Genomic DNA, 27,392 nt, shown 5'->3' with positions numbered 1-27,392 from the left:
GCAGTTATACTTACACCAATGTGTGTAAAAGACTGGATACTCAGTATTGGTGAACATACATGTAGTGTGTGTGTCCATTACTTGGTAGCAAGTCATGTATTTCAAGTCAGAAATGAGTGTTAGTGGATGAAGGTAACGCTTGAATAGTTGGTTTCATAAAGTCTTATATATACAAAGAGGATTAAGCAATTTATAAAAGTTGGGAGAAGATGCAAAGAAGCAAAGCTATAGTTACCAGAGGAATCTGTCCTGGAAGGTGTGCCATAAGACGGGCTCTGATAAGAGGTGTTAATAAATAAAGGACTTGATTGCTCTTCCTTTTGTCTCTTCTCTTGAAGCTTCCTCTGTTTCTGCTCCAGCCAGGTCAGGTTGTCCGTTGGTATCTCATCCCTGGGAGCTGTCATGATCTGTGACTGGTACATCGGTTCAGGCACCCTGTCCTGCTGAGGGGAGACTACTTGTCTTGGTTCAGGCACCCTGTCAGACTGAGGGGAGACAACTTGTCTTGGTTCAGGCGCTCTGTCGGGCTGAGTGAAGACCTCTCGTCTTGGTTCAGGAACCCTGTCAGGCTGAGTGAAGACCTCTCGTCTTGGTTCAGGAACCCTAGGGAGTTCCCTTCTAGGTGTTTGAAAGGTGGGATTCTCGACAGCACCTTCTCTTTCACGCTTCTCTTTAAGTTTCTGTTGCTGCTTCTGAAGCCATGTCATTGCATCGTCACTGACTTCTGAGGATGTCCTGTTGCTAGACAGTACCTGAGATGAATCAGGCTGGTCTGATTGATTGCGGAGATACTCCTCAGGTAAGGGAGGTACTGGTGGACCTCGAGGAGACGTTGGATCTTCCTTGTAGATGAACATAATTTGTTCCTTCTTTGCCCGTAAAGGCTGAGGTTCCCAAACCGGTGAAGGTTGGTTTGAGCCTAATGGGTACGCATACTGATTAACATTATTCAAATGTGAAACATCTGGGTTCCTTTGAGGTGTACTTGATTGTGAGCCCCGATCTCTGTCCTTAGTTGCTGCATAGGTCGGGTTGTCATGGTTCTGTGGAGTTCTGAGTTTATCCAAATCTGGCATTTTCATACTCTCAACAGGCTCCACACGGGTGAAAGCTATTTGCTCTACGATGGGTGGCTGATTGGGCTGACTGGGCTGGCTGGCCTCAGGATTCAGAGCCATACTCCTGATTGGGACAGCATCAGTGATTTCAGCGTATGGATTCTCAAGATCTAACGCACTCCGAGGCTGAGGGTAATAAATCTTTGGAGTTGGTGATCGTTGAGATTCCATTGGAGGAAGCTGCGACATCTGGGCTTGGATGTCAACAATCTTTCTCTTTTCCACCACCTGGTGAGAATAAATATTGTCGTAAATTATGCAGTATTTAAAAATGAACAAAAGGCAGTGTAAGAAAGGATCAAAAGAGTCATATACATCAAGAAACCTGGGTTGAGGTTTTGGCTAGTGCATAGTTAATTATTTTTGTATATATAAAGTTTTTTAAATAGTCTTTAAATTAAAAAGTCTTAACAAATTTATTCTGTTTGCAGACTTACTTCTTATTTGTTGAAAGCGATAACATTTAGAAAACAAATCATAATTGGACATGTGGATTTAGCAGTCACAGAACTATCACTGCTTGTGACAGTTCAAATTCAGTTTTGAAAAACAAATTTGAATATAGAGAAAAAGGGACACATCTTCGAAATTCAAACAAAATGTCAATCAATATGCAAGCATAAATAACTGTTTTAGTTGATAGGGGGTTGTATCTCTTAACTAGAATAACTTGAGGTGTAATATTAAATGGATTATTTACCTCATCCCTTGGTCTCTGGCTATCAGAGCTGGGATTGACAGGTGCGTTATCTCCAATACCTCTAAGCAGATCATCCAGGTCTCGTCTCTCCTTGTAATTCATCATCCTCTTCTGCTGAGCGGTAGAGGGGGTCTCTGGTGTCGACTTTGGTCCATTCATTAACTCAGTGGGTCTCTGGAGTGGGGACTGGTTAATAGGCTGAGTTAATGATGGAGATTGAGGTTGCAATGGGCTGGGTGGATCACTAGTTGGAGTACGGGGACTGGGTGTTCGTTGCTTACTGGTCTGGTAACCTGGATCCTTCTGCGCATTCATCTTAGCGCGCAATACAGCCATCTGAGTAGTCTGCATGGGGCTGCGAGGACCCATCTCATAGTCAACTGAACCAGGCATGATGGGTTTCAGTTGATTAGATGTGGGCGATGTAGGCGCTGAGGGGTGGTAGGGGAAGAATGGGTTATCTTGGCGAATGGGACTAGGCGTTTTCTGAACCTCAGCATACAAGCTGCCATCTGGAGCAGAACTGTGTGGGATGTTGTTGTTCATGTTGATTGACAAGTCAAGGATCTCTGGAGAGTAATCTGTGAAAAAATACACAACAACAAAAATACTTTCATCAATGACAACTTCTACTGTCTTCTTAAATCAATCTAGAAGAACTTTGAGAGATGACTCATAAGTATAAGCCTTGATCAAAAATGCATCTCTCTGGAGCATTTTTGTTCTTTCCTTTGTCCCTAAACTTAAAGTTTTCCCCATAGTTTTCTCACACAAGTTTCCTTGTGGAGCACCCAATTCTTAAGAATTCCCCTATTCTTAAGAATTCCATTTTTGTTTCAGGTTATTATTTTTGGAAACTGAGAGCAGAGGCATTCATAAAAAAACCTCAAACTTTTCCAGAGAGACAACTCCCTATTCGCAATCAGCCTACCTCCGCCATCGATTGTGGTTTCAAAGTTCTCGTAAGAATCCCATCGGATGAGCGGATCATCAGAATTATCCACAGGGAAGTTACTCCCAGGTACGTAGTCACTCCCATGGAGTCTGTCTGGCGTCTGAGAGAAAACAAACTCCACTTTGGTGAACTCTGGAAATCGGGCATCTGTCAGAACAATATAGAACAGAAGCAAGTGAGTTTGTAAACATGGTTGAAAAATAATGAAGCAAGTGATGATTATACAATAACTTTCTATACAGCATTTGTCAGCCGCCACTCCTGTAAAATGCATTCAAAGAAACCAATCACGAAGAAACAATTTTTTCAATTGATGAGAAATGCAAGCATGAACAAGTGTGGTTTCAATAAGCCATTTGTGAGTTAGGTTTGAATAATGTCTGGTACAATGACTTGCTTAGTCACAATGTACCGCTTACATTTGAATTCCTCAGACTATAGAGACAGTTGCTATGTCAAATGGTTCAGGGCAAGCTTTTGCATAGCAACCTCTAGATGAGCAGACCCTGGTACCATTGTGTCATACACATCCATTCAGAATTGTGTATGGGTGATCACCGTCTCTTACGTAACCAAAGCAAAAGCTTGCCCCTATGTGACATAGCAACTGTCTCGATAGTCTCAGGAGTTCAAATTAAAGAGGTAACTTGTGATCAAGTACCAGACAATATCCAAAAGTTAACAAGGAACATAACAACCCACCAGTGCAGGCATCATCTAGATCCGTCTTCTGGTACACAAGACGACACTCCATGATGGCCGTTGTGTGAAACTGACATCTGAAAATCACATCTCGCGTTGTTGCTCGGAACTTCTTGTGGTAGCACTTAATCAAGATGTCTCCTCTAATTGGCAACGCCTGATCCAATGTGATTGCGAATCGACTGGTACCCTCTGGTACTGAACTGTTGATGGAAGTAATGAGAGAAGAACACCAATGTAACAGATGCTGGAAAATATCTTGTTTTCTTGTAAAAAGGATTATACATTTACTGATAGAATAGCTACAGCTTGGACTATGGCTTAAGCCAGGACTAGATAAACAAAATGCTCGGCACAATACACCACAACATCTCACCATTACAATTAAAGCAAAAGCCACAGGCAAAGCTGCTCATTTTAGACACCAACTTACATACAAAACTAAGTATTATTGATAACTTCGTAACTCCGGGTAAAAATGTGCCTCATGAATGTTTGTATGTATTTATGTTGAATAAACGTCTCAGTATTCTATGTGAGCACTCTAACTTTACTTACAATACTGGAGATGTATAGATAGGCTGCATCCCCTGATAAACCCTCAGAAAAGGTCGACAACCTGAGAGAGAAAAACAACAACAATTTTATCAAAAGTAGTTCACACCAAAATTTGCTAATTAATTGCAGACAGAATTGGCTTAACATAAAAATTACCAGTCAAAGTATCATGCAATACTAATTACTCGTGACTTGTTCCCTGCTCATTTGTGCATATACATAAATTAGCAGGGAACCAGTACCAATGAGGATTGGCGCCCTTTACCCACCTCCATTGACGTCATAATTAGGAACTCCATGTATGAGAACATGATGCAGGAACAGAGGTGCACTGTTGACCTGTATTGACCTCATCAGTAGACCAGTGAAGTAATTGACGTAACGATGTTGAGATGGATGCATGGCTGATTCAGTCTTGGCTTCTAAAAAACGTTTCATGGCGTACCTGTCCATCGCTGTCTCAGAACTGAATTATTTCAAATTGGGTTTGGTTAATACTGTAAAATCTTATAAGTAAAGCAACAAATTGTGATGTGGGATTTGAGGCATTGCATGGTGAGGTATCAATATATATTTGGTTTGCGGTAACACCAAGTGTGTATCTACTTGCCAGGTAGAGTTTGTTCTTTAGGGAACTGTCATGCTATATATTCTACTACCACCGAGTAGATTCATTGGAAATTCCGAAGACTTCTCAGTTCTGAAAAGAACTGTCCTGCTGGGACTACTTTAGCTTATGGGATTGTTATAAACTGCACTACCACGGAGTAAACTGGGATGTCTTACAGGTATTGACAAATAATTTGGTTGTGAAGAAGCCTTAAGTGAGGTAGTACCTCTTGTTACTTACTTCGAGGTGATGTTGATGTAATTCATGTAGGCCAAGACGATCATACCAATGGGACCTCTCCCTCCCTACAAAGACAAAGATTATAACAACTTATCAATTCAAAGAATCCATACAAACCTCTACACTACTGCCCTAGGCCTTAAAAAAGAGGATTCCATCCAACTCAATCTAAAAAAGAATACAGCAGAAAGGAGCCAGCTAAAGTTTATGACTGGGCGGTTGATAATGATGCAATTTACTGTCAACCGGTCCAAGCCAATCTTAAAGAAAGCAAACTGTACGTTCAAATGTTCACATAATCTTCCTTAGGATACACAATACATGTAAGTGGACCATTAGATAAGTTCAATTGAGATGCTCACTGCATGGTGGTTCTTACGTGTCTGCTACCGAAATTCTTCTTTCTGACAAGGCCTCGAAAGACAGCAATCGGTTTTTGTTTTAGTTTTGGTTGGGTTTGGATTTGGGGAGGTTAGGGGTTGGAGGGGGGGGGGGGGCAGGTAGGGAGAGGGAAGGAGTATGCTAGCCTATATGTATGTACCTTGCAATGCAGTACAACCACATGTTGTGATTCTGCCTTCAGCCATGTCTCTATGTGTTTACAGATACTACACAGCTTCTCCAAGGGTGGAGCCAGATGGTCAGGCCAGCCCAGATCATACACCTACATCGTACAACAACAAAACACATTGACTTCCATTCAAAAACAATTCTTTTGTTTGATTTTATCTGCTAACATTGGCTCAGCACTAAAATAAATGATTCAGCATTACGCTCTAGCAGGCAGCTGTTGAATTTATTTAAAATGTTAGTCTATTTTATAAACAGCTAAATACAACAAAATTTGATGGCCAAAATATTTTCAATCTACAAAGTCCTGTGTGATTTTGGGCCTTGATTTCACCTTCTTTTTGATGCGAAGCAGCCCCATGAAAATGGAGCCTGGAGCCTGGAGATCTCACCCTGGGTGAAGGAGAAACCCTTGGGTTTCCAACCAACAAATATCAGGTGCATTTCAATAATTGCAAGATGAGATTGAAGCTAGAGCTTATGTGACATCACAAGCTGACGCAAAATGAACTTTCTTGTGGTAATTCACACTGCCATAGGTGTACCTAATACACTTAGCTGGAGAGACATCTGTATAGGCAGATGTTAGGTTCAAATGCTATGCAAGTAAATGAAGGTCTCCAAGAGAGGCAACGACATTCAACACCTCATCAAAATATACATCCCCAGACATAACAACCTCATTTCAAAATGGTTCAATAAGTATTCAAAAGCTCTCTCGATGAAAGCTCTCACCATGAGAATATTCCTGCTTAAAGTGCTCTCAGCCATGATTAAAAATAAATCAAATATGTACAAATAAATACTAAATTAAAAGTGGGCAACTTCGAAATGAAAAAGCATGTTATAGTTCATCTTCTGGTGATGTCTAGAGCTCACTGCTGAAATTGAAAACAAATATATTGAGAATAAAATCCCAGTTCAGAGTCCCTAAAGAGAGCATCACATAGCTGTGAAAGTTTTATGTCAATGTTAAATACGAAACTTTGATGTTTTGATTACATTATTACACTGCAGTCATGTTGTGTTATCTTTAGTTCAAGTCAATTTGAGCAAACAGAGACTGGAAGCAAATGGTGTGGCCCTTTAAATCATCTATACAAGTATCTGTACAGAGTAAATGAGGCCCATCATTCAGGGTATAACTAACCTGGGAATTCAGCTTATTGAGGTCATGACGTTTCTGAGAGAGGTTGAAGATGACATAATTATCTTGATGTTTACTCTTGAGCATCCGTACTACATCCTTGAGGTTGCTACGGTACTGGGCCTCTAAGCCTCCGGATGGGAAGGAGACACCTAATATAATAAAACATTGATTGACATCAATAACTGATATTCAATATGTTTATCACATCATGTAATCAAACTCTAGACATTTCATCAAAGAAACAATGGACATGTCTTAGTGAAAGCAACAACTAAATATTCTCTGTTCTTGGGGATTGGCTAGCTTGGTAAGTGATTTAGAAAAATACATTTTTAAAACTTGAAATGGAGCAAGGGCAGAAAAACAAATCAATTAAAGATTTCTTTTTAAATAATAAATGTATTTACCAATGAGTCTTTCTGTGATGTAGTCAACATCCAGGTCAAAGGAGTACTTGATATTGCTCTCCCCTCCTCTGAAACAAAAACAAAAGTAGGATTTAGTCATAAGTCTTCAGCAGGAACCAGCCTGTTTAAGAAGCTTTCAGTTGGTCTGGAATAAAGTTATGGTGGTTCACAACACAGTGATAGACAAGGGCCCACATTCATGGCTCTGCTAACCATAAGCACAGAATCGGCGCTTACAAAAGCAGGGAATTCAGTGCTTATGCCAAGCGTAGCCCACGGGCTAGCAGAAACATTTTGGCTTCTGCGCATGTGTATTCCACATTACTAGGCATTCTACGCTTACAAGGCTAGCGCAGAAATTTGGTGCTAGCACGTAAAGCGGTGAATTGTGATTGTAAGGGCAGAATTTGGCGGTAAGCAGAGCCATGAAATTGGGCCCGGGTTGGTTTGGTTTATTACCTGGACATTGGTGAGATTTCTGCATGGACGTGAGCTGTCATCTTGTTCTGATTACTATCAATGGAAACTCTTTTCTGCAAACACACAAGATGTTAGAGTCAAAATTGTGAATCAAATTAAAATTCATGACGGGCCTGAACAGAGCCTGGGATTTTGTGGCAGAGCATGGAAAGAAAGATACATGGGAAGAAGAAGGATCACACCATCAATGACTGGAGAGGCTTAGGGTTTGCCAAACTCCCAGAAGAAAATAAAACAAAAAGCAAGGCAGGTGGAAGAGCTAGTCATACAATCACCAGTCAGTACTGCCTCAATGTCCTCCAAAGCAGTTTGTTACAAGGAGATGTAGATAGATAACATCAATATTTCAACCTGAAATGTCCCTTGAAAAGAACAACTAGTGTACATGTACTTGGCAATTATAAACATCAAACCAAACGAATCTTTGGCATAGTTGTCATTAAGTAAGAATAAAGAACTAAAAATAACATGAAATAAAATACAAGACATTTAGTTATTACTTACCAAGTTCAGTTGAGGTTTTTGGGCTTGTGGTTGGCTGAGGCTATTACTGTGCTGTAAGAAACAAAAGTAAAATATACCCATAATATAATATAATATTTTAAACAGCGTAGAGGTACTAGAGTCACAAGTTAATTGAGAATGTCAATTAATATTTAGTTTTGTTTGGCTTTAATGCTGTTACAGAAACAATGTACCAGGGTCTGTTCTCCTCAAAGTTTTCCGCCATGAATAGTTGCTATGCAAAACATCTTGTTAAGAGACATTTTCCAATTCATAGCTCCTAGGAATGATGAAGGGGCCCAGATTTGAATTAGAGGGACATGTCTAACAATTCAAGGTTTACAGGAATTCCTTTTTAGTTCACTGACACATCTGGGCAGGTAAAACAGAAACTTAACTCTGAACATGTTTTCCCCATCAAGATGCCATGACTAATCATCCACAGAGTCTTCCAAGAACATTCATGAAGGTAACGTCATAAGTTACTTGAGAATTTCAGTTATTCAACAATCAAGTGACTAAACCAGTAGATATGTAAACTTTGTTCTACAGCACTATTTGTTTGATTACAAATTAGTAATAAGTTCTGCAAGCAAGGACATATTATCAGTTTACAATACTAGTTAAGATTTCCAGGGCCCAATTTCACTTAGCTGCTTTAAAGCAGAACATCTATACAAATGGAAGTTTCCTCAGGCATCAAGAACAAACTAAAGATGAAAATAACTCAGATTTGAAAAAATTGTAAATATTCCCTATTGCTGATTCAAGTGGCACTTAAAAAATAATATATATAAAAAAAATATAAAAAAAATTTGTGGATTTGAAAGTATAATGTTGCCTTTTAGTTCAGACCAACATGTCTTCTTTCTCTACATCCTGCATCTCAACGAACATTGTGGCAGTCTTTTTTAAGAACCACAAGATACATACGCCAACTTCACAACTGGTTATCTCTGGAATTCCACAAGTCACTGATGCATCCCAAAAAGTACATCCATAGCAAGGGTGAAAGGAAACCAGAAACAACTCTTCTTTGACATGTTTCTCCAAACCAATGATCCTCAACAACTTTACTACGAGGAGGAGGAGAGGAAGTCATATCTCACTCGCTCAAGAAAAGAAAGAAGACAGAAATAAGGGAGAAGATAAATCATGTGGTCCATCTTGAGTGCCGACAGAACATAACAACTCCTGATGATGATAAAGCCCAACATAAAACTGGGAGTTATCGGCGCAATAAAAACGGGATTCAAAGAGACTTGACTGTGATATATCTTTTGTAACTCTTGAGGTTCTGGTATTTGATTGCCTTCAGGGTAAGATGCTCAGGTTATCCATCTTGCAGTGTTTATCAGACATGAAACAGCTCAACCAGACATGAAACAGCTCAACAAGATATAATGAAAGGTTCCTCAATGTCTGATTTGATCATTACTGAGAAATGCAAACCCTAAACCAAGTTATAAATAAGACACACATAACTCTTAGTTCGTTGTTGTTTTGAATGATTCACTGTTAATCAATGATGTCTGAGGATTACTCATTCTGCCGCATCCATTTCAATCATGTAAGATAAGATGGATGCGATCTTAGAGTGAGCATCCTAGAGGTACCAATGATGTAAAGAAGATTCTGCAGTTTACCACTGCATCTACCTTATCTCCATTCAGCAGTTTCTTATCATTACCAATGCACCTAGTACCTTATCTTGATTCAGTAGGGGTAGAGACAACAAAACACAGTCTCACATCATTACCAATGCATCTACCTTATCTTGTAAGTTATGTCTTTATAATGTATCTCTGGCTTGGTATTTAAAACACAACATCTTAATGCCATTGAGATGCAGCTTTCTTGCCAAGGCAGAATGTCGACCTTTAAAGAGAAAAAAACTCCCAATGAAAACAAACGTTCACACCCCCTTGAAAAAAAAATTGTCAGAATATCAAGTGATACCGAGTTCTAATTGGGGAGAAAGCCTCCAGCATCTTTCTTAATAAACATTCATTTCTTAATCATTTTCATCTTGTTTTGCTAGTTGGTGTAGGATCGGAGTTAAGGCGCCGTTAAGTCACGTCTTTTCAAAGTCATCTCTGGAGGATGACAGAGTGAGGTCATTTGAGGTTGCTCTGGTATTGCGACACATCAGTACGTGACAACATCCAACAAGAATGACTGCTTTGATGACATCCATGACTTGGATCATCGGAGTCAGCCATGTTTTAATTAAAGACACCCTCCCTACAGGAATGGTGGGGTGGAAGTGCACATGCACTATTCCAGTCATCTTGTTCTCAGAAAACGTCACAGGAAACTGACATTAAACACTTTTCATGAAACATCTTTTTCTGAAACGTTTTTTTTTTTTTTCGAAAAAAAATTTTCCCCAACTCTTTAAATTAAGACTTTTTCTTCATACAAGTTTTTTTCTTCAGATGAACAGGTATCTTTTCATCAACCTCCAAAAATATCTTTAAACTGAAAGAATCGAATCCAGGCTTTGTGATAAAAGAACAATTTCCATCAGTGTCTTATTTATAGGAAGACATGATCCATCCTTGATGCATAAAGAATCTTCATTCATTAATGCACCCTTCCAATACAAAAGGAGCATTTAATGTGTTTTCTAACAGCCCTAAGGAAGAGGTGATTATTCTGCAACGGCATGGATTGGTATTAAATGTTATGCCTATGGTGATTCAGTTCAGATATTATCAAAGCATAGAGCAAGGACCAGATCAAAGACACGCCACAATGTTGGAAAACTTCTTTAGTCAACCAGTCAGAATGCATCCATTAATCTGTTTATTTTACACAAAATCACATCTTTAAACAGAGAGGAAAATGTAGTCAGTAACAGAAGTAGACTTCCTGGGAACCCAAATCAAGGAGAGACTAACTGCAGAAAATAATAACTTCTTGAAACTCTCAGTACAGTCAATGGCAAAAGGTGTCAGGTGAGCTGTGATTAAATACCAAGAGAAAATCAGGACCAGTGGCTTTTTATAGGCCTATACTGTCAAGGCATATTGATTTAGCAGGACATAGTGAACTTAAATCTTTATATTTGTGTTTGGCAGCTATGGAACTAAGTTCTCTAAATATTGCGAGAGAAAGACTTCATGAATGAAACCATCTGCCGCTAGGAGTCACATGACCTGGGAATCTTGCAAATTAAGATGGCTATTTCCAGGTATAAACAGCAGCTGCAGAGATAGAGAGGAGGGCAGTATTCCACCCAGTCAATAACAGCCAACCAGTCACTACTCCCAGCCAGTCCGTATAATAACGGCCAACCAGCAGGGGAGAATCAAGGACTTTCCTTCCCTTCAGCGGCATACCTTTCTTTTTGACAACAACACCCATGAGGGAAAGAACGTGCTGGTATGCTTCATACCAAGCAGTTCAGGGGTGCAGTGACCTTATTCTCTCAACTTCATCCATTTTTTTCGGCAAAAGTGGCGTTCAGTAATCTTTCTGATAAACTTTTCATTTATACAAATCTTGTCAAGATATGTTAAAGCCACCTGATAGAATAAATCAGGGCAACAAAACATGATAAAAGAGTTCCATTTTTGGTTTTATAGAAAGTTGGTCAGCCCTGAAACGATTCCTTCACAAAGTAGGGTGAAGTTATAGGCTCATAAAATAGAATGACAGTACTGATTTCTTTGCAAGTAGTTCAACCATTGTGATCACTATTAGGTATATATTAGGCTAGAAGTCTGAAAAAAATCAACATTTTATAGATCACCTGCACAGGTGCAAACTGTTGAAAGGACTAACTAATTAGCCTAAATGTATGCATCGGTATTGTTAGCAAAGGTTTGATCTAATTAGCCTAAATGTATGCATTGGTATTGTTAGCAAAGGTTTGATCTAATTAGCCTAAATGTATGCATCGGTATTGTTAGCAAAGGTTTGATCTATTCATGACTCTGTGGTCTAAAATAATTCAGATATTTGTGCCCTAGTTCACAATGCTGTTTGTAACCTCCAAAAATTGGCTCAAGCCAAACAAATCTTGCCCAGAAGAAAATAGGTTACCACCCAAAACACAATGTAAATAATATTGTTTGTAACTGGTTCCCTGATAACTTTTGCACAGCGAGATTTGGTCCTGGTCTAAAAGGAATGTTGGGAGCTTAACTCCAAGTGTAGGACCTGTACCCATTAGAGCCATAACATACTGATCAATCACAATCACATAGAGTCCATCGGATTTATCTTTACCAAACACAAACTTGAGATTTAAAACAAGTTCAAGGGAAAGAAGAAACATTTTGAAATACATACCTGAGCATTATTCACAGAAGATTTACATTCTGTTGTGACCTATAACAAACAAAAAATAAAAAATAAATATATTATCTATAAAAGTGAACAATTAAACATCTTAATTATCAAATCATAACAGTCACCAGGGACTGTCCACCTGCAATGAAAAGTTCACCTTATATTATCAGATAACTCAAGTTAATTTGGTCCCACACCTCAGATCCAGGGACCCTTAAAGCAGTATGAAGAAGCTAGAAAAACTATCTTGCAGTAGTGGCCTTTGGATCATATACAGTGAAGTAATGAAAAGAAATTACAAACGATACTACATGGACAACAAGAACTGTGAATATTTAGTACTGCAGATTCCTTCATTCTGAATATAGCATCTGGCTGAGCGTACTCTACTCTCTCCATGCTGTCAGCAACCACGGGGGCATGTCAACCGATACCAACAACATATCTTCCACAATAGAGTTATGCAGGACACTAGGAGGCAAAACTGGCACGCGTCATCAATTTCTTGATGGATCTTGTAGGAGTGAATCGGGCAGGCAGGCGTCTGCCACTGCCAGTCAAAAGGGAAAAAGGGTCACCAAAATCTAATGTCACAAAAGCATGTGTGAAGAAACCTCTGGAAGTTTTGGTACTGTAAACATACTTAAATGAATTAGAAATCCAAATTGGTTTGTGTTTAAAATACAATTATCTAAAAGACAGCTGTCCATGCAGATTTTCAACCTAAGAACCAGTATGCCACTCTTCCATATATTAAACTGTGCAGCTATTGTCAGTTGATTACTTTATCAAGATGCAACAACTAAATAAAGACTAATCCGGCTTATTTTCAGTTCTGTCCGGCAGCAACTTCCCAAACTGTGAAGAATCCTTCCAGGCAATTTACTTTTATCTTTCCTCATTCTAAGAAAATCCAAAGTCATGATAACTCAACACCCAAACTCTCTATTTTAGTTTGAAGGGGGGGGGGGGGTGATTTATCAAACATCCTCACCGTCATACAGATTCCAGCACCATATCCAGATTTGATTTTGAAAGTCCTACATGTTTCTTTGGCAGAGGAATACATTCATCCCAATAAACTCTGTAACATGACCTCAAGACCATACAATGTTTCAAGAGACTCATGACTTCTGGCATCTCACCTCTGACTCTATGCAATGTCACACAAAAGCCACAAAATGAAAAGGTCTGTTTTCTTGCTAAGTTACAAAGCACGTATCTTGACTTAAAACTACCTTGGGTTTGTGAATTTAAGTCAAACATGGTTTTCGTAAAACAGTCAGCATAAATTTGCCCTTCAACACTTCCAACCAGATGTTTGAGGTCAAGCATTTTGGCTTCATTCTATTTTACTTCACTGCCCAATAAAATTAAAAGTTTTTAAAGGTGGAAAAAAGAGACAAACCTACAAATCCTCCAGCTAATGGCTTAAATCCAATGCTGACTTATTTGTTTTGAGACTTATATGATCTCACATCACATTAATTATAAAACTAACCTATAAAATAGTATTATGCGTTGCACAAAACACAGGATTTAACCATTTTTGTTGAAGTTGCAGAGTGGGGCACCAAAGGTTGACACAAAACTGATGCTTGTATCAAGTGAGCATGTTATTAACCCACATCCAAATCAATTGGATGCGGTTATGGCTATGGCTACAGCACCAAATATACAAACAAGACTTGCAGCAATCTGAGCCACTGACAAAGCAACTAATTTTGACATTTCCCTACTTAGTTAAAGAGTTGTGTCTTTGAAAGTGAATACTGCTGTGTAAAATTTAACAAAACGGGACAAAATGAAAGAAGAAAACAACGTAAGTAAAACCGTTCAACCAGCAATCTGTTTACTCACCTACTAAGTACAAATGACCATAGCAGAAAACACCTTCCAAGAATACAAATTCAGTCCAGTAACTCCAACAAATCAATCAGTCCCAAATAAGAAAAAATACAAAACCTGATGACACCGACTTTAAACAACAAACATCCACCAAACTGCAATCAAGATAAGCGTCCAATCATTAACACTAGTGCAATGAGATGAGCATTTCTACAGAGTATATTCCTGACTGCTAGTTAGTATAGTACTAGCATGGAGCTATAAGAAAACACAACACTGGTATAAACTCTGGCACTAACTCAACTGTATACACACAGTGTTCAACAAGGCCAAGGGGCCCACAGTAAACATAGACAAATATGGAGTGTGCCCGCTATGCAGATTCTTTGCATGCTTGCTAACTTGGTGGACTTGGGCTTCGACAACGGGCCAAACGCATCATCAATTGCAGGCTATGGACAAATGAAACTGAGTAGTATCCCTCATGACATTTGTAAGTCATTGAGATGTTTTTGGTTTTTGATTTAAGGAGGGTTGTGAGACACTACTTTTGGTTGGTTTTCTTCGTTGGTCGTGGTTGGTGCTGCAAACAATGTCATTTTGGAATGGTGGATTATTTCAAATAACTGCTGGATGATTCTAAAACAAACGCAGTGGTGCGAGGAACAATATTTAATTTGAAAGATTCTTATGTATGCAAACTTACTGCTTGACTAATAGGGGGAATGTGTTCAGTATTTTATTTTAATTGATTGATTTTGACAACCAAATCTCTTCACATACATGATTCATAACTTCTCACTAGGGGCTTAAATGTTAATGTCCAGATAGACAAGAGATCCAAACATAATCATTTTAGAGGGGACCATTACTTACTCACACATTAATTTTCTTTCTGTTAAATCATGGTTGTAACAAATTAATTTCAAAATCTATTGTTTCTCCTTTTACACAAAGTATGGTCATTTTCCAAGAGTAGAGTAGTTTTGGCGCAAAACCAGAGTTGCAATTAACATAGAAACCCAAGAAAAGAAGTCATGACTCGCAAATGTCCATGATGTTTGTGCACCTTTAAAGTTTCATGTTGTCATGGAAACAACACACAAAACTAAGTAATAATCCATGCGCCAGTGCTGACCCTTTCATGTCATGACATACCATTGAATACTTGTCTGATTTTAAATCACTTTTACAGCCCTTTACTGGACATAAATCATCCAAACACCAAATGTTAGAGAGCCATTGTTGACCCCGAATGACCTCTCTGGGTTCATGGAGGAGTGAATTCCATGCCATTGATCTGATCCTTAAAGAGGTTGTCCTTAGATGAGGAACTATTAGCACGATATGAACACATTTACACAAAAAACAAATTCAAAGTTGCAAATAACTCCTACCTGATCCTTTAAGAGGTTGTCCTTAGATGAGGAAATATTAGCACGATATGAACACATTTACACAAAAAACAAGTTCAAAGTCGCCTAAACTCCTACATGCACCTTTTTTGTTTTTACAATTACACACAAAAAACTTCAAAAACTCTTTCTAGATGTTCAGTATGCATGTACAAAGTATTTTTAAGTAGGCTATAGAGTACAATTATGCACAATGACTTTTGGGTGTCCAAAGTTATTAACATTAAAGGATGGAAGTACTTTTTAGGCAACAGTTGTTGTGCATATTTCACTGTCAACGTGCATTATCATAAATGGCAACTTACTGGCCCAACCTGTGACAATCCAATAAGCTGTGGTGATTTGAACAGAAATGTCTAATGTGTTTTAATGTGCAGTCGCGGAATTGAAAAATAACACTAATCATGATAAGAGTTCAACTCCAGGGTTCAATCCTCAATCAATGACTAGACCCAACAGGTACACCTGCACTACAAAAGGTCATCTGGGGTCAACACATCTCTTGTTTTTGTCAATACCATTCTAGAGGCCAGGGTCTCTCAAGTTACACTGAAATGTATACACAGTGGTGTCAAAAATAAACAAAATGTGGGAATAAGGCACTAGGGTGTCGAGTGAGGGTAAAAGTTATCTGTTGTTTGTCTCTACGTGAAGTCTATTTACTTCTCTTTGGTTTCTGTCAAGTTCAATAATGTATGAATGTTAATTACCACCCCCACTCTGCAGTGAGCAATCAGTACATGGAGTCGTTCATCAAACTTTTTCATTAAACATTCTTGTCTCACCGGCTTCCTGAGATAAAATATCATATAACAAACCAGCAGAGATCTCAACCTAAGACCTGATTGTATCTTAAGAAATAAACACTGATAGTTGTTTTTTGACAGGAGAAATAACAAAATATGTTCTTGAAGCGAAAACTATTGATGGTAGTAGGGGTTAAGACCTTTCTGGATGTGACTCTGTAAACAAGTCTTCAAATAACCAATCCAGTTGATACTATCTGGTCTTGTTTTGCAATTCGTCAAGCATCTGCGTTTTTTTTGGAACAACACCTCTATTCTGACCCTCTACATGTATGCCCCCTATGAAGTTTTCAAGATGCAAACAAATCCAATAAAAAGTAATTAATAAATAAAGAGAAATGTATATGTATTCCCTGCATTTATAAATCTTTAGTTTTCTTACAGGGTAGTCACTCCTATCTTTTTATTTTTCAAGAAAAATATCAAGAGACAAAATGTATCTTCTCCTGGATGATGAAATGAACCTTCTCTCTACCACAAACCAATGTTTGTACCTTTCCTTCAGGAAATACATCCATTTTCTACACAGTCACTGTGTATCTCCTTTTCAGAAACTAACCAAGTATTTCCACTGAGTACAATATGAGAGGATCTTTGGTCTTATCTGGATCGGTAGTTTGGGCAAGAACGGGTCAAGTGTTTCAATCCAGATGTCTGCATACCAGACTAAAAATAGTGCAATACCAAATAGAGTGAGCCAATGTGTACAAAGTTAAAGGGGACGCGCAGAATAACATTTTATTGTATTCAAGAATTCATTCACTTTCAAAAACCACATCATACAATCAACCTATGACAATTTCACCCAAGACCAGTCACATTTTATAGAAAACAGAACAGAATGATTTGTTTTGTCAGGGATTTATGAACATTCATAACAAACATTTGAATCAGGACAATTGAAATGGTGAGTTTGGACATGCTCCATGGTTTGGAGAACTTCAAAATGGGAATCTTTCCCAAAAAGTGTTGGCACTGGTGTACACATTACCATCAAAGCGTCCATATTGAAACTAGTCAAATATTGTTGTATGATAACCAAATCCAGTACTTCGTCTTTAACTTCAGGGCCAGGTATGCAGGAGTGTCATCTGGAAATATCCATAATTCATCAAATAAATCACCAGGGGAAAAATGAATTATGACAGGACAATGTGTTTGGGTTTTGGTTCACAAGAGTTAACCTCTTTCAAAAAAACATGAGGAGCGTAGTCATCATATTCCATCAAAAACAGTTCTAACTAAAGGGACATAAAATCAAGATGGCAACTCCATGAAATAGACACATTGTGTACTTCTTTAAAAACTAAATTTGTAGAAAACCACTCACTATTGCAAGCCTACAATGTCACTATCCTTTTTCTACAATGCCAAAAAGTATCTTTAAAACAAGAGTACCTCACTATGAACCACTGTACATAATTAACATATCACGCAGAAGGTTTCAAATAACAATTTTGTTCCAGAAACTTGCCATTTTTGTCTTATGACTGCCAAATACCCAGCAGGGGTCCAATTAGTGCCATTTATATCCTAGGTTTCAGGAACGTGGGTGCAATATGACACATAGAAAGTGAGATGGGCTCATAATATGTGTATAAGTTCTTCATGCCTTTGTTTTATTTTTGTGTTTTTTGTATGTCACAAAAGAAAAGAGATTTGACTATCGCTAATGCATTAATAATAAAACAGAGAGTACAATACCTGTATCATAGGTTAAGGTCACCTGCACTTTCAATATCAGTTACCAACTCAATTATTTACAGAATAATAAATAGTTGTTTATAATATGAAGAACCGTGTGTGCCATTGTTTGATATAATGAGCACTCAATGGTATCTGTGTGGGACTTGGTTTTAATGTATGCAAGATGAACATATGGTTGAGTTTTTTACTGGTTTAACCACCTCCATGGTTCAACAGTGTCATCAGTCAATAATGGCCGCAATATTATCATCGAAACATACATACATGTACGTGCATGTAGAAGTGAAGAAAACCAAGCACTAAAGCCACACACACAAAAATGTAAAAAAAAAAAAATTAAGACAATGTTACTGAGGGAAATAAAAAAACAAACTCACCAATCAAATACTGTTCTGTCAAGATACGCTCTAAGAAACTGTTCAATTCTTAAATGACAATTTCAGTCAACTTTCCCCAACTTGATTCTTCTGATGAGATGTCCTGAATGGAAGCCAAGTCACTCAACCTGATGCAGAACCTCTTTGTCATGATTGTTTGTCAACATGGTGTCACCTTGACAGTGACACTCTTCTTGTTGACTTCACATTATGAATGACTAATTTAAGGTTGCTATTGTTTATAACTCAAGGACAACTATCTAAGATAGTATATCCTCCCAAGATGTTTACACAGTACCCAACAGATATAGATGCTGGTTGCACAAACACCAGATTCTCTATTCCTTCATGGTACATTATACATGACAAACAAAAGGGTACATCGTCATTGTTTACAACTCAGGGCCAACTCTTTCCAAGATTGACATCATCTTGGCTCCATCTCAAACACCTGGATGTTATTTTTGAGAACTGTTTCAGTTTTGTTCCACATGATTCAGTGAAACTTGTTGATTGAAATGGACATATTTTGAAGGACTATTACTTTTCCCACAAATAAAGTAGTTTCAATGATTAAAAAACACCTTAATGATTAACCTTTTCACAAGTCTGTTTTATCTTTGCTTTCCGAGAAAAATCTGTGACGTTTGCCAAGATAAAAGAAGTTCCCCTTTATACTGGATCAAATGGAGTGGAATAGATCCCTTAACTGGATCATACACGGATTGTTTGCCTGACCTCACCTGAGGTCATCCTAATTTAATGTGCCATTCTGATTCATCAAATTTCCAGTGCCTATCATTTTGAGAAATGAGTCTTTGAGTTGGCCATCGTTATCAATTGTTGAAATGTCAAGGTTGTCAGCTGTCAGGATTATCTATGCTGATCTGCAGGGCCGGCTGTCAGGATTACCTATGCTGATCTGCAGGGCCGGCTGTCAGGATTATCTATGCTGATCTGCAGGGCCGGCTGTCAGGATTACCTATGCTGATCTGCAGGGCCGGCTGTCAGGATTATCTATGCTGATCAGCAGGGCCGGCTGTCAGGATTACCTATGCTGATCAGCAGGGCCGGCTGTCAGGATTATCTATGCTGATCAGCAGGGCCGGCTGTCAGGATTACCTATGCTGATCTGCAGGGCCGGCTGTCAGGATTACCTATGCTGATCTGCAGGGCCGGCTGTCAGGATTATCTATGCTGATCAGCAGGGCCGGCTGTCAGGATTATCTATGCTGATCAGCAGGGCCGGCTGTCAGGATTATCTATGCTGATCAGCAGGGCCGGCTGTCAGGATTATCTATGCTGATCAGCAGGGCCGGCTGTCAGGATTATCTATGCTGATCAGCAGGGCCGGCTGTCAGGATTATCTATGCTGATCAGCAGGGCCGGCTGTCAGGATTATCTATGCTGATCAGCAGGGCCGGCTGTCAGGATTATCTATGCTGATCTGCAGGGCCGGCTGTCAGGATTATCTATGCTGATCAGCAGGGCCGGCTGTCAGGATTATCTATGCTGATCTGCAGGGCCGGCTGTCAGGATTATCTATGCTGATCAGCAGGGCCGGCTGTCAGGATTATCTATGCTGATCTGCAGGGCCGGCTGTCAGGATTATCTATGCTGATCTGCAGGGCCGGCTGTCAGGATTATCTATGCTGATCAGCAGGGCCGGCTGTCAGGATTATCTATGCTGATCAGCAGGGCCGGCTGTCAGGATTATCTATGCTGATCAGCAGGGCCGGCTGTCAGGATTATCTATGCTGATCTGCAGGGCCGGCTGTCAGGATTATCTATGCTGATCAGCAGGGCCGGCTGTCAGGATTATCTATGCTGATCAGCAGGGCCGGCTGTCAGGATTATCTATGCTGATCAGCAGGGCCGGCTGTCAGGATTATCTATGCTGATCAGCAGGGCCGGCTGTCAGGATTATCTATGCTGATCAGCAGGGCCGGCTGTCAGGATTATCTATGCTGATCAGCAGGGCCGGCTGTCAGGATTATCTATGCTGATCAGCAGGGCCGGCTGTCAGGATTATCTATGCTGATCAGCAGGGCCGGCTGTCAGGATTATCTATGCTGATCAGCAGGGCCGGCTGTCAGGATTATCTATGCTGATCAGCAGGGCCGGCTGTCAGGATTATCTATGCTGATCAGCAGGGCCAGCTGTCAGGATTATCTATGCTGATCAGCAGGGCCGGCTGTCAGGATTATCTATGCTGATCAGCAGGGCCGGCTGTCAGGATTATCTATGCTGATCAGCAGGGCCGGCTGTCAGGATTATCTATGCTGATCAGCAGGGCCGGCTGTCAGGATTATCTATGCTGATCAGCAGGGCCGGCTGTCAGGATTATCTATGCTGATCAGCAGGGCCGGCTGTCAGGATTATCTATGCTGATCAGCAGGGCCGGCTGTCAGGATTATCTATGCTGATCAGCAGGGCCGGCTGTCAGGATTATCTATGCTGATCAGCAGGGCCGGCTGTCAGGATTATCTATGCTGATCAGCAGGGCCGGCTGTCAGGATTATCTATGCTGATCAGCAGGGCCGGCTGTCAGGATTATCTATGCTGATCTGCAGGGCCGGCTGTATGCCCAGCTCAACAATTCAAATCTCTTTTATAATAATTCAAATGGTTTTATAGGGAAGAGGAAAAGAATTATTCAAGTTGATTTTGCGCGGATGTACTTGGTTTTGCGAGGATGTACTTGGTTCAGATTTTGTTGACAATCAAACCTCACAATTAAAAGGTTATCAAGGTTATCAAGGACGGTACAGATCTATTGATTTTTTTAACAGAAGACAAATTCTAAATAACACAAATCCAGATTCTGTTCTACAGCTGATCGAGAATAACACATTCAACCCGTTCTTTTGGCAATTTATTTAGGCCTATAAGGTCAACCTGTCTATAGCCATGCACTGGACAAAGCAATTATGGTTATGTGTCTTGCTTTAAGGACACAAGTGTCATGACTGGGTCACTTTCTTCAAGGCTCAGATAAGAACGAGAAAGTTTGTTAAAGCAGACACTTCTTTTATTGAATTTTTTTTTATTAATAAGATATATTAATTATTCATATGTAACTATCACTCTGAATGCAATTTGAAGAAGCATTTTGGAAGAATAAGGTTTACAGACTTTGATATGAGGCATCAAGAAATTCAACTGGCAGTATGATTGGTTTTGCCAAATGATATTAGGCTTGGTAAAGACAGCACTGCAAATAATATGAAAACAACAACAACAAACAAGTAATAAATCAAATTAAAAAAATAAATAAAAAATAGATAAAAATGAAACAAAAGTCTACTTTTTGAAACTCTTGGAATCAAACTAAATCAACACATTCAAAGCAGTGTAGTTATAACACCATAAGGCTTTACAACAGATACAACTGCTGCAGTTTGTCAAGAAAGACTTTGTGTTCTTCAACTTTACAGCTGAGAAATCCAAAACAAGAAAATCAGCCGATCGCTTGAAAAGTTGCATAATTATAATGTCTGACTTTAGTGACAGTTTCTAAGTATTGGAATACTTACCTGCTGTGTTCAACATTAACAACATCAGAAAGCAAACTTAACACCAACTCCAATGACGTCCAGAATGACAACTGTAAAACGCGACTACTCTCTCTTGAAACTATAGCTATAACTGTCCACAAGTTGACAACGAGAGAGTCTACGTCTAGACTTAAAGAGCCAGGGTCATGAAGTAGACCACAACTAATATCATCATCTTGGGCATCAACACACACTCAGGTCCAGAGGAGTTACCACCGAGACTATTTTATGGGTGTCTTGAAGAAAACAAGTTCAGCTCTCAAAGTCTACTTGATGACAAAATGGATACTTTGCCAGCACTGGACAAGAAATGCTCCCAGAAGAAGATGAATGAATAGTTGTGGAGTTAATCAGCATTCAATCACTAAAGCAATCCCCCCTCTCCCCATCTAATGGTTGATCGGAAAATGGAATAGGCCAATAATGTATTGCACAGGGGATTTAACTGAGGTTTCAATTTAGACTCCTCCATTAATCACTATGGGTGTCAACAAATCAAGACGGGTAACTTTAATTGATATTTATAAAGGTATAGTAACGAGGTAGATTGCTTTTAAAAAAAATACAGCCATAATTGGCACATGGAAGTGAACTATTCTAATCCTTTGGGTTCATTAAAACCTGAGCAATTTTCCCTTTTTCACATCATCCCCTCAGACAACATAAACACAAGACATAACCCCTAAGGTCAGTGGCTCATACCTAGCATTACTGACATATTCCTCACTGGTATCATCAGCATTATGATGCACCATAGCACACCATAGCACACCACAACGCTGTGTACTCAAATGTCTTAATTGTTAAATAGACCATTAGAACCATGTTGACTGTTAATTACTGTTGATACTGGGCCAGAAATGTCATTACCTTCTCAATGAATAATACAAATGTTATACAGAAATTAATTACACCATCATTGGCACTTCCAGCTCCAAAGAGCTAGCAAAATTAACCTAAATCTCATTGTTTTTATCATTGTGTATAAAAGGAATTCTCATTTGAGACCATGCAGCTTTCCAAAACTTATTTTGTCAAATAAGAAAAACTTGCTCAATACAAGTTACTCATACAATTATGTGCATCGCATTTGGTATTTCTTCACGATAACAAAATGATTGGAACATTTACAACAAGTCCACATGTACTTACTTGTACATGTGGACTTTGTATATGGACATGTGAAATAGATGGTTGGACTGGAGTAGAAAATGGATACTGTATTACAGCAATATTCTTGGGTATTTTGGGTATTAGTATATATCTTACACACTATGAGATAGCAACTAGCAATCTATCTACATACACCAAGGCATTAATTTCCACAGCCTACACACTATGAGCTAGCAACTAGCAATCTATCTACATACACCAAGGGATTAATTTCCACAGCCTACGGGTGCAATCACTAGACTTTTCCATCTTACACACTATGAGATAGCAACTAGCAATCTATCTACATACACCAAGGCATTAATTTCCACAGCCTACGGGTGCAATCACTAGACTTTTCCATCTTACACACTATGAGATAGCAACTAGCAATCTATCTACATACACCAAGGGATTAATTTCCACAGCCTACGGGTGCAATCACTAGACTTTTCCATCTTACACACTATGAGATAGCAACTAGCAATCTATCTACATACACCAAGGCATTAATTTCCACAGCCTACACACTATGAGATAGCAACTAGCAATCTATCTACATACACCAAGGGATTAATTTCCACAGCCTACGGGTGCAATCACTAGACTTTTCCATCTTACACACTATGAGATAGCAACTAGCAATCTATCTACATACACCAAGGCATTAATTTCCACAGCCTACACACTATGAGATAGCAACTAGCAATCTATCTACATACACCAAGGCATTAATTTCCACAGCCTACGGGTGCAATCACTAGACTTTTCCATCTTACACACTATGAGATAGCAACTAGCAATCTATCTACATACACCAAGGGATTAATTTCCACAGCCTACGGGTGCAATCACTAGACTTTTCCATCTTACACACTATGAGATAGCAACTAGCAATCTATCTACATACACCAAGGCATTAATTTCCACAGCCTACACACTATGAGATAGCAACTAGCAATCTATCTACATACACCAAGGGATTAATTTCCACAGCCTACGGGTGCAATCACTAGACTTTTCCATCTTACACACTATGAGATAGCAACTAGCAATCTATCTACATACACCAAGGCATTAATTTCCACAGCCTACACACTATGAGATAGCAACTAGCAATCTATCTACATACACCAAGGCATTAATTTCCACAGCCTACGGGTGCAATCACTAGACTTTTCCATCTTACACACTATGAGATAGCAACTAGCAATCTATCTACATACACCAAGGCATTAATTTCCACAGCCTACGGGTGCAATCACTAGACTTTTCCATCTTACACACTATGAGATAGCAACTAGCAATCTATCTACATACACCAAGGGATTAATTTCCACAGCCTACACACTATGAGATAGCAACTAGCAATCTATCTACATACACCAAGGGATTAATTTCCACAGCCTACACACTATGAGATAGCAACTAGCAATCTATCTACATACACCAAGGCATTAATTTCCACAGCCTACACACTATGAGCTAGCAACTAGCAATCTATCTACATACACCAAGGCATTAATTTCCACAGCCTACACACTATGAGATAGCAACTAGCAATCTATCTACATACACCAAGGCATTAATTTCCACAGCCTACGGGTGCAATCACTAGACTTTTCCATCTTACACACTATGAGATAGCAACTAGCAATCTATCTACATACACCAAGGCATTAATTTCCACAGCCTACACACTATGAGATAGCAACTAGCAATCTATCTACATACACCAAGGCATTAATTTCCACAGCCTACACACTATGAGCTAGCAACTAGCAATCTATCTACATACACCAAGGGATTAATTTCCACAGCCTACACACTATGAGATAGCAACTAGCAATCTATCTACATACACCAAGGCATTAATTTCCACAGCCTACACACTATGAGATAGCAACTAGCAATCTATCTACATACACCAAGGGATTAATTTCCACAGCCTACACACTATGAGATAGCAACTAGCAATCTATCTACATACACCAAGGCATTAATTTCCACAGCCTACGGGTGCAATCACTAGACTTTTCTCATCTGCAACATAACCCGCTTACGGCAATTAAAGGGCACCTACCACACGTTGGCAATATCAAGCATATAACAAGCATACATATTCCCTTCTGAATTTATGGCCCTTTCAAAAAATCCTGACTTAAGCTTCATGGCTCTCTGCCTTTTTTAAAGACCTCTAGTGAAAATGCATGTTTTCAAAACTACTGATGCTGCCTAAGCTTAGTCTCAACTGAGGTTTTGAAAAAGGCAATATGACTTTAACAAAGTTAGTTACAAGATTTTGTATGGATTGGTTGAATTAACTAATTGTTGTAAGAAATAGGAAAATATAGGAGTTCAAATACTGATACATGTACATGTAAGTCACATAGTGTGGATTGCAAATCAGTCTGGACCCTTTCTTAATGATGTGAATCATAAGTCAAAATAGCATCAGCACATTGGGGACACAACCAAGATGGCTACTTCATGATAATCATCTGTACTGTCAACTATTATGCAGTTTATACTTCTCATTTGTATCCAAGGTGACCGTGATGATCAACAAGATGATTTCCACCAGAATTTGTTTGTTGGCTCGTTCCCAATACATACATTGACCCTTCTGTGATCTGTGACACCATAGAGCTAGGACTAGCTCTGGTGACACAGACAGCGTCAGGAGTGGTGGTGGGGGGGGGGGGTATCTAAGGTACTGGTGTAGAGCAGAAGGATGCCCTTGCAGGCCACTAATTGGTCTTAATTACAAAGCTTTCTAAGAAAGGTCATAGCTTCTCTCTAGAACACGACAAAGGTCAACCGGTTGGGCGTCTTCTTCAATGGGAGCAATTCTGTCACATGACTAAGATAATGTATCATCATAAAGCAACATCGGTATGACACATCATCTTAAAAATGAGAACCCAACACACAACATGTATTTTTCTCATCAGTTGTTCCTTCTACAACCAATGTTCCGTCTCATGAGTAATTGGAGTACATCTTACAAAATGACAACCCTGCCTACATTTCTTATTCGAGAACCAATCACGTGACGTGCAACAAAAACGCATGTACCATGGCTGCACAGCGCGGCGGGTAACATGAGTTTTGTTAACCGGTGTACATAACCTTGATCATTCCCACCATTGGTCCATTTCCCAGTGCTGAGTACGAAACAGCCGCGGGTTCGAGGGAACAGTGAAGAATGGTTTCTTATTTGAACAACTGCTCGTCTGTTATTAAACTTTGCATACTCGCGTAAATGATGTTTGAAGATGACAACAGAACTTTGGAAAGAGGTATAATCATGTTACCAAGGTATAACAAAACAATTGTTGCTCACTGGGATTGGGGTCCATGGGTTTTGTACACCCTAAGGGGAATACGGTATCCTTGGCTTCGCCTCCGGTGCCATTTTCCCCCTCGGGTGTAAAAAATGCCATGTATAATGTATAGGTGGACCTTGTTGTGGCTGTGAGAAGTTGCAGATAGACGACAGATATCTGAGTAGTTATAACATCATTTGGCAGATTCTGTAATTAATATCTGAAGGATGGTCTATTCATACTTGACTCATGATATCTTCCACATGGTTCAGGGCAGAGATTGATGACTTCAACTGATGAGTGCTTACTGCATCATTCCAGCTGGTGTTTAAAGAATCCATGATAACATGACACAGCTCCCTCAACCTCTTGCAGGCAACTCTCTGACAATTTCAACACAATGTATACCACTGACTTGTGCAAAGGTTTTCCCCATAGTTTAGAAATGGAGTCACAAACACAAACAGATTTTAGCAAGAAAAGTAGTTTCAAATAATGAGCTAGAAAAATCATTGGGTAACTTGATGAATCTTCAAAATCCAACCCCAATGCCCCCAAACAGTTTTCATCAAACTTTTATAAAATCCCATGTTAGTCCACCTTGTTGTGCTGTTGTGACTCTCTTTTAATGCCTAGTCTTATCATAGTCCATGGCGACTAGGCTGAGAAGAAAGTAACAGCCCAACAAGGTGGGCTAGACTCTTGAGAACCATTCAAGGAGACTGCAGCACACTTTGCAGCAAGATTAATCATATATTTAATAGGTTAAAAGATTAACATACCTTGTACTGACATTTCCGATGACAGGCAAACTTGCAAGCTGTTCAATAAGAAGAAAAAAAATGTTACATTTCTCTTGCTACAGAGGAAACATCCCACATTGGTAAACTCATAAAATGATAGGCCTA

At 39.3% G+C, this 27,392-nt stretch overlaps 1 protein-coding gene across 1 annotated transcript in view; it reads right to left on the bottom strand.

The window, feature by feature from the left end:
- Positions 1-233: 233 nt before the first annotated feature.
- Positions 234-27,392, bottom strand: part of LOC117291725 (formin-like protein 20) — a gene marked incomplete at its 3' end in the record, with an annotated part of 54,113 nt that continues 26,954 nt past the window's right edge. Inside the window, 14 exon segments of the mRNA XM_033773592.1 lie at positions 234-1,346; positions 1,819-2,399; positions 2,750-2,920; positions 3,476-3,678; positions 4,034-4,094; positions 4,303-4,499; positions 4,884-4,948; positions 5,425-5,547; positions 6,604-6,752; positions 7,011-7,078; positions 7,470-7,543; positions 7,995-8,045; positions 12,294-12,332; positions 27,267-27,304. Of these exon segments, the coding sequence (XP_033629483.1) occupies positions 234-1,346; positions 1,819-2,399; positions 2,750-2,920; positions 3,476-3,678; positions 4,034-4,094; positions 4,303-4,499; positions 4,884-4,948; positions 5,425-5,547; positions 6,604-6,752; positions 7,011-7,078; positions 7,470-7,543; positions 7,995-8,045; positions 12,294-12,332; positions 27,267-27,304 (2,933 nt within the window).

Source organism: Asterias rubens, chromosome 6, assembly GCF_902459465.1.
Source record: "Asterias rubens chromosome 6, eAstRub1.3, whole genome shotgun sequence".
Lineage (NCBI taxonomy): Eukaryota > Metazoa > Echinodermata > Asteroidea > Forcipulatida > Asteriidae > Asterias > Asterias rubens.
This window is presented reverse-complemented; position numbering and strand designations above follow the sequence as displayed.